Below are 9,144 nucleotides of genomic sequence, written 5' to 3' on the forward strand. Positions count from 1 at the left end.
TGAGACTTGAAGGACTAGAAAGATAGTCACCTGCCAGGGCACGTGGAACCACGTGATTTACATTTTAGCCCCTTTTTAAGCAGCAAAAGGCCATAATACAGCCTTTAGAGGCACGCAGTTGACGGTGCCCAAAACGTCTGGGACCAAGAAAAACAACTTTAACCTCATAGTGCATTGAGACGGGAATGACTAGACCGATGGCCACCTGCCTATTTTTTTTTTAAGAAAAGTGGAATGTCAAATAGCAGATTATCATGTTATAGTAATATTCACCATAAGTTAAATGTTTGATGAATAGATAAGAAACACAATGTTTAAAATTTGAAAGCAAAATCTTTTCTGAACATATCCATCATCAGTGCATAAAAGAGTGAAAATTAACAATATTTATCTATACAGTTAAAAACAATTAGTGGTAATTTCTTTTCGACTTCTTTCGGCAAGTATCGAACTGTTTAAATCGGCCTTTGCCCCATTCTCGTCCCCAGAGCTCTTTGAGATTAAAGCCTAGTTTATCTCAAAAAGCTCTAGGGTCGAGAATGTCTTCGCCCGTTTTTGATGGACGACAACGGGTATTATCAATATTAAGATTTGTGCGAACCTATCGGTCAAAACTTTTGTGCAGTCCTGATAATTTTTTAACAACAATTTATTAAAGCTATTCGTAACCTGTGGAAACCCGTGGTATTCCCTCGCAGCTACCATCTTCGGCTTACGGACAGGCAGCGAGCCCTGATGATATAGACTGGATGATTCGGTGTTGAACGCCAGGTTGAGCGTTCAAGTGAAGGTATACCACATTTCACGTCCGATTTGGGGGCTTTTAGTACAGGCGAAGGTTCAATAACATAAGTGAATAAAAGCCTTCATAGAACACCATAAATTCGGCTTGCTACCCAGATCTGGGCTAGGCTGATGTTCATGATAGTCAAAATCTTAAAATTGGTTTGATTTGGATTGATGCATGGCTAAAAAACCTGAAAAATATTCATCTTGATATGTAAACACATAAAAGTGAAAAACATATTAAAATAAATTAAAAGGCATAAAGTTGAAAAAAGTGTTAACAAGAAATCATCAAAATGTCTACCACTATACACATCGTCTTGCAAAATTTTTGCCAAGGGTACAACTTTATGTTGTATTCATTAAAGGAATAGGCCACAATATACACAGGGGGTTTGTGTTGGAAACACTGTATTAACATATTACGGTTTCATAGCAGATCCCCGTTCTTTTTCTATTCTAGTCGCAAAATCAAAAGAGCTATCGCTACTCCGGTATCATTTTGGCACACGAATATACAGTGAAAATATAGAGATAATTAAGCTAGATTTAGTAAATGGTAAATTATTTGCGGTTTTTTTTTGTCTATACAAACAGTTGGAGTGCCTCTTGCAATAACACAGCCATTTACATCTCAATCGCAGACTCTACGCTGTGATAAATGTTAATTACTGCAACATGACCAGATTTGAAAAAATATGATAAATCTTATAAATTGTTACCTGGACTTGTAACTTTATCCATTCTTTCTGTCAATTTATCAAAGATTTACATGAAAAAAAAATACATTTCCTAAAAAACATTCAGTTAATAAAAACCAGAATCTCATCTCTCTAATAAAGATTTTTTTGGTTTTAGTTGATGTGATAGTTTGATGTGATAGTTTCAGGAAAGTTGGAGAAGAAGCTTGGTATTTGCCTCCGCAATTTAAAGCTACGTGATTTAAACAATAATCAAATTACCTCATTCGTACCCAAAATGCTTGTAGGTCTAAAAAGCTTTCTCAAATAGTAATTCTATTTATAGCAACCTTGTCCCCAGGGCATCTTTTATCTTTTCTGACCCCGATCGCCGTCCCGGGGTCAGAAAAGATACAAGATGCCCTGGGGACGAGGTTGTATTTATAGTTAATTGTTAAAACGATAAATGATTCGCACCAAAATACCTCCTTACTTGTAGCCTGTTACAATGTGTAAAGTGCCTTAAGTTAAAACTTGAACTCTTATAATTAATCAAACGTTATTTTTAATTTTTTTCAAATTTTTCTTCTCTTTCAAGATATTCTCCGAAAATCAAGATGGAATTAAAAACATATGTTTTACATCTTAATATAAATATTTCACCCCAGATGAAATTTAGCATGTATCAGTTGAATGAAGAACATCAACACCAGAGCCTACCTAGTCACATGGTGCAAGGTTATGGAGAACATTTGAAGTTTTTTAACCGACGGGAAGAAGAGCTTATTTTCAAAATTGTGGAGAAAGCCAAATTTGATTATTCGTTTTAAAGTTTTTTCATTGGACGCACGCAAAATCTTACCTTTATAAGCGCGCGTAAAACTTTCTTCCATGGGCGCAAATTAAAGAGCGCACGTAAAACCTTATAGGCGTACGTTAAGCATTCCTTTAACGGGCGCATACTAATTCTTCTTTTAACGGGTGATAAAATATTGACAGCAGCAATCAGAAAATACTTTTGTTTCTTAGCAAAGATTACACGTCTTTTTACAAATTTGTGCGATATGCGGGTGACTTTGACAGATAGATTTCCAGCCCGGACATGCAGGACTACCGTCTTTGCAACCTATAAAATAGTAAAAAATTAAAAAAAATACCAATACCTTTATTTGGTCCTTATTATCCCTGCTCAAGTCAAGTCGAATCATTACGGCTGTATTTCCCACATTTTCCCAGCAAAATTTCGTAGCTAGCCGTCTAATATCGTCACTTTTATTGCCGACATAGTAAAATTAACTGCACGAAAAATTATTACTATTATCATTATTATTATTGAAATTATTTACCCAGGATAGCCTCTTCAGTCCCTATTAGTAGGGACGGAGTTTTAGTGCATTTAAAGCTCCCATTTGAGCTACGGAAGTCATGCAAGCACACAATTGCTCAACTAGGCAACCGCCTAAGATATCAATCATATTCTCATGCTGAGCGATAAGCAGAAAGGATAGATTCATACTTTTATAGTCTCTGGCATGACTCGGCCGGAATTTGAACCCAGAACCTCCCGCACTGGAAGCGAAAGCTCTGTCACAAGGCTACTAGTCGGAATTATTTGAAAAGAAAACAACAACACCATTTGAAGCGAAATTTCAATAAAAGTCGGCGTAAAAAAGGGTCAACAAGGAACCGAATGTTTAACACCGTTTTATTTTGGTGCAGTTTATATGGTTGTTTCTTTTGTAGTAGAATTAGGTCAAAATATGTAGTTAAATTCAGCATTGCCATTCAGGTGCAATTTTTTTCAAATCAGGTTCAGGGTTTGTATATTCACATCAACGTGCACGTTAACACAGCATATGTAGACATTCTTACCTGCAGAGCCTGTAGGACTTTGTGTTACTACAGGATTTGTTGTTTGTTTTGTTGGTATGGGTCCTGAACCTATAATGATAAATGTTTAACTAAAAAACGCGTCAAGGTAGAGTTTACAGAAAAGATTGTAATCATGTTTACCACAATTATACAGCCTGTTCATCTGAATGACATCGATGGCGCTGAATCCTGTTCTTCTCCCAATCACGTCTTGTTTGCTGGGATCTTTTGTTTTTATGGTAACAAGACCACGTGTTTTAGCAAATGCTGTCTTTCCGTAATGCATGATGGACTCGTAGTCGTAATCTGTTCCAAGCGAATCGACTTTTGATGTTGCTTGCTTCTTAAAGTTAAAATCCATGCCTTAATGAAAGGGGACGTGATAGGATATAGTAATAATACGTGTTGTAAATGAAAGCAAATTTTTTGAAAGTCTTCTTTTTTTATTTTAGCCAAATGGTTTGTTACTGATTTCAATACCTATTTTGCGAGTATAGCAACAACAACAACAAAAACAACAACCATAATGACAACAACAACAGCAACAACAACAGCTGCAACGACACAACAATGTGAACAATAACAAAAATGACATCAACAACAACAACAACAACAACAACGATATTACCTTGTTTAATATTTTGCCATTGTATTTCTACGTGCCCATCTCTATCTGGACGACTTTGCTCATGATATACACCTAAGATCCAAATGAGTCCTTACAAGAATTTAACATGGGATAAACCTTGTTTCAGACGGGCCGGTACCGGAACTGTTTAACTATTTATAATAAAGAACGGGAGATGAAAACAATGTTAACAAAATCGGATTTAATGCTGCTGGATTGTCATGCTATTGAAGATATTGTTATGTCGCTATGTTAAATATCGGTTATGTGAAATACACACTCTGTATTTCCTGGTATAGAGCAGACTTGTTTTTTTTAGATTTCATTTCTGTTTATGTTGAACCACTGTGTGCTCTTCCTCTCTCTGTTCGTAATAATAAATACATAACAGATATAACTGATGAAATCATACCTAAAGCATGAGCCAGTTCGTGGATGACAATTCCTTTTCTCCAACATCCTGGTGCAAGACTTACCTTCATCGGCATTGTTGGTCCACCTTTGAAGCCGACATATGACGAACATCTGCAAGAAATTATTTGAGAAATTATATACTGGCGGGGATCTACTATTAGATGTTATTTCCTCTATGAGATTTTATCCTGTGTACACCCTATATAGTATCGATGATCGATAACAATGGACATCTTATATAATAACGATTAATTCTAGCACAACTTAAATAATGCTATTCTAAGTTCTGAGCATGCGCCGCTGTGTTTATGTATTCGTTTTTCCCATGCCGCATCTCTGAACGATACACCTGCTGAAACATTACCTAATAAACACCACATTATCTGGCGTACCGTTACCTACAGGATGGTGCCCAACATTTCTCGTTATATTGCATAGAGATGAAACAACAAGTTTGTTCAATAAATATTATAGAGCCGCGTGATCAAACTTAGCGCGTAAAAATGTGGCATTGAAAGAAGGGCAGAAAAATCTGAGGGACGAAAAAATCTGAGGGCGAGAAATCTTAGGGCGGAAAAATCTAAGGGTGGAAAAATCTAAGGGCGGTTATTATTAATTAGGTTATGACTAATATAAAGATTTTGTACCAACATTTTCTTTTATTATGTTCATCTTAATTCGAGTTAACACATGCATATTGTGTATTTAACAATGAAAGTGTGAATCAAAACATTAGAAAAAATATATGTTTTGAAGTTACACATTGTCAATGGAAACATTGAATTTAATATCGCAAAGAAGCTTGTGTTCTATGCTCCAAAAAAGGTATGTTTTTTATCCTATCAGGTTCTTATAACATCTGTTAATCTTTGATGCAGCGTTAAAACGACCGGTGGACGACAATTGTCGACGTTATGATTAATTATTAACTAAACTATGGGACGGAGAAGCTATGGGGAGTTCAAATAAAGCTTTTTTACTTTGGTTTCTACTTTGGTCTTTATCAGCAATTTCATGACTACAAGCATAAGAAACGTATTTTGTAGTCGAAACTTTTTCGGTCAAATTGACCAAAATATACCTTTGCCCTGCTTTTATAATGTAAAGAAGACGGTCCTGTTCATGTAATCACACAAATCCGACATTTCATAAACATTGTAAGTTGTAATTTCATGACAGTTGAAAGTCATTTCGTGTCCATGAAAAGCTGCTTTATTTTTATGTTACCTCGAGTCGAGATTATATTTTCGACATTTGATAGCTCAGTTGTTCCCTTTGAAAACTGAATGCAAAATCATACCCTCCGCCTTGGTAAAACATGATGTAATTGGCTTCGTTTGTTCTCTCTTTGAATTTTATGCAGGTTTTATCATGATATTCCGCTATTGCGTCTTGAATGACTTTTATCGCTCGTGGTCTCGCCTCTAAAAAAGTGAAGTTATAAAATGACTGTTGGCATAAATAGATAGACTAAACTATTTTATAAATAATTCAACTTTAGGTTTATTTCTTATGTTTTGTACATAAGTAAACATTTGACATCTGAGATTGGGAAACTTTGTTTAAAAATTTCAGTTTAAAAATATGTTACACCCCTATCTATGTACACCTCTGCCCATGTACACCCCTGTCTATATTTACCCTTGTCTATGTACACCTCTCTCTCTCTCTATGTACACCTCTCTCTCTCTCTATGTACACCCCTGTCTATGTACACCCCTGTTTATGTACACCCCTGTCTATGTACATTCCTGTCTATGTACACCCCTGTCTTTGTATACCCCTGTCTATGTACACCTCTGTCTATGTCTACCTCCGTGTATATGCATCGAGGTCTACTACTTATCCTATCTTCTTTCTGCAATTGGTGCGACATCAAGCTTAAATGTTTTATCACGACATTACTAAGCAAGGCCTAAGGTTTTACCTCATCGATTTAAAATTAGCTTGTTTTGTCTTGGTAGTTATTATAAAGTACAAAACGCACCCTTAGGATTTCAAAAAGTTAAAACTATTATTGTGTACTTTTTTGCTCCCGACAACCTCGTTCCCATGTTCTCTTTTCACTTTGTTGATATATCAACATCAAATGGCCGTTGGAACGGTAAGATATTACAATACTTACTAATTGTCAGATCATAAGCATAAGGGACGGTTTTTCCAGGCCATTGTTTTCCGATTGTGGTAGCATAAGATAACTTTCCTTTCCGTGCAGCTTCTAGCTGTTGTGGAGATAAAATCATATCTCCTTCAAATAAGCCGGGATCTGAAACAGAAAACAAAAACAACCTTTGTAAGTTAAAACGAAATAAAAAATAAATTTAAATCATGCAGCTGGCATAATAATGAATCCAGGGATGACAAACAATTTTTCAGGGAAACTTCCCGTCCGCCTTATAGTGATCTATTTAAAACTCAGAATATCAAGAAAGTTTTCTGTACGATTTTCTTTCTACTTATTTAAAAGTATGAGTATCATGATGAATGGGTTTCTGTTATAACAAACAAGATGCTATTATTTCATTATTACTATAATTTGCCAAGGTTAGCCTCTTCAGTTTCTGTAGGGCCCTAGTGCATTTAAAACCCCTGTTTAAGCTACGGAAGGCGTGCACGCACAACAATCACTCAACTAGACAACTGCCTAAAATATCAATCCTATTCTCATGCTGAACGTTAAGCAGAAAGGATCGCTTCACACTTTTATAGTCTCTGGCATGACTCGGTCGGGGTTTGAACCCAAGACCTTCCGCACTGGAGGTAAACAATTTACCACAAGGCCGCCAGTCAGCTGGTGGCCTTGCATAAACTATCCAGCTTTGTTTACACGCTTAATAAAATGTCTCCCCTAGACCACACGCAAGGCATAAGTCGACATAGTTTCGAATCTCGATACGGGGAGATTTTTTAAAAAAAAATGTTTCCGAATAAAATCTCGGTACTAGCTTCCTTAAAAACGATTAGAGTAGGTTTGGAAAAGAGTTTGACTCTGTGACATTGCAACTGCAATTTTGGACATTGTGGTTGGTTAGTTGGTTAGTTGGTTAGTTGGTTAGTTGGTTAGTTGGTTAGTTGGTTAGTTGGTTAGTTGGTTAGTTGGTTAGTTGGTTAGTTGGTTAGTTGGTTAGTTGGTTAGTTGGTTAGTTGGTTAGTTGGTTAGTTGGTTAGTTGGTTAGTTGGTTAGTTGGTTAGTTGGTTAGTTGGTTAGTTGGTTAGTTGGTTAGTTGGTTAGTTGGTTAGTTGGTTAGTTGGTTAGTTAGTTACGATATGGAAACCAATACTATCCTTGCAGGCGAGATAGTAATGAGCCAATCTTTTGTATACTCATAAAAATATGTCGTAAAGGATATCCAATTACCCTAACCTTGTGCTTATAAGTAACGTATTTGCATTAATTATTTTTTTTGAAAGATTCACGGCTTAAAACATAACGCGCCACTCAGATTTTACACTCTAACAAACGATTTACTATGATTTTAGATAAGGCAAATTCTTCACGTAGAGTTCACCATCATACTTACTTTCCATTTCTTCTACCCATTCTGAGGCAACGTATGCGCACATGGTTAAAGTGACCACGACTACTAGTCGAAACGCCATGCTTTTTCTGTGTTGACTACCTTCACGAGAGACGGTATTTTCTTGTTATGGCTGGCTTCACAAAAAATATATATTCCGTTACTACAAAATTTGTTTTGTTGCACCTGTGTCTATTTAGTGACATCTGTATCAAGATCATTTCGATATGCAACCTCGTGTCCAGTCCCTACTATCTTTTAGATATGCCATTTCCTTTCTTTGTTTTCGACGAGACTGTAAACATCTGTATAAAGAATATATCAGGACATTTTAAAGGATGATTAAGAAGCCTTAAAATTGGGCTTGGTATGTTTGATTGAACAAAAACAAGACGAACTGGGAATGAGGTCGCGATTAATCGCGTGCATAGCATCAATGGAAAAAAGTGAATTTTTGCTTAAACTCACCTATTAACTTTTTATCAAAAGCAAATTCCTTAATTATCCTGGTTGCCAAAGCTTTTTAACAGTTTGGTAAGAGAGTAGTTCTCTCTCGTACCATGGAAGTAAAAAATCTTGAAAACGAGGTTGTTGTTTCACTGCTATAAAAGCTGCCAACGTTTGTGTGGGTAGGAAGAATTAAGAAAGTAATAGTACTAGACAGACCACACCGAAATTTAAGGAAGCCTAACGTCAACCTCGTCCCTGGAATTGTTAGGCCCTTTAAGAAGTCCCGGGGACGAGGTTGACCTGATGTAGCATGCGTTATTTTGCATCATGTCACCCTCCACATAAAAATTTTTTAAAGGTGCGGCTAGAATAAAAATTTAAGGTTCAGATATTGTATTCTTTGACCATATCGTGCAAGCTCGACCCCAGCACCTTTTACCGAGCGCCGTTGAGAAGCAAAAAGTTCTGGGGACGAGGTTGCATATCGTGTTTTCTAAGCAAACGGGTGCCAAATGGTGATGCCAACGAACCCTTTTATTCGCCGCCATTATAAAAACACTGGCTACTAGGTTAATAAACGAAGTCAATAGAGACATTTTTAGACATCCTAAACATAAGTTAACTAAAAACAAAGCGACCAATTTTATAGTCATGCTACTAATACAAGGGAAAGCAGACGAGCGAAGCTACGCGGAATAATAAGGACGAGCAAACTCTTATCCACGGGCTACCGACTAGTTTCTTTATTAATACCAGTTGTATTTTGTCTGTACGGCCGCACTAAAAATGTCCTGTA

General features: G+C 36.4%; 1 protein-coding gene across 1 annotated transcript; it reads right to left on the bottom strand.

Annotated features, from left to right (window-relative positions):
• Nucleotides 1–2,468: 2,468 nt before the first annotated feature.
• LOC130623559 (hatching enzyme 1.2-like) lies at nt 2,469–8,056 on the bottom strand. Its single transcript, XM_057439053.1, has 8 exons — nt 7,902–8,056; nt 6,506–6,646; nt 5,681–5,804; nt 4,379–4,491; nt 3,967–4,038; nt 3,480–3,701; nt 3,339–3,407; nt 2,469–2,592 (listed from the first exon to the last, which is right to left on the bottom strand). The coding sequence occupies exons 1-8, from the start codon at nt 7,978–7,980 to the stop codon at nt 2,492–2,494; spliced, it is 921 nt and encodes a 306-aa protein (XP_057295036.1). The 5' UTR covers nt 7,981–8,056; the 3' UTR covers nt 2,469–2,491.
• Between the last annotated feature and the right edge of the window lie 1,088 nt (nt 8,057–9,144).

Source organism: Hydractinia symbiolongicarpus, chromosome 13 (assembly GCF_029227915.1).
Source record: "Hydractinia symbiolongicarpus strain clone_291-10 chromosome 13, HSymV2.1, whole genome shotgun sequence".
NCBI lineage: Eukaryota > Metazoa > Cnidaria > Hydrozoa > Anthoathecata > Hydractiniidae > Hydractinia > Hydractinia symbiolongicarpus.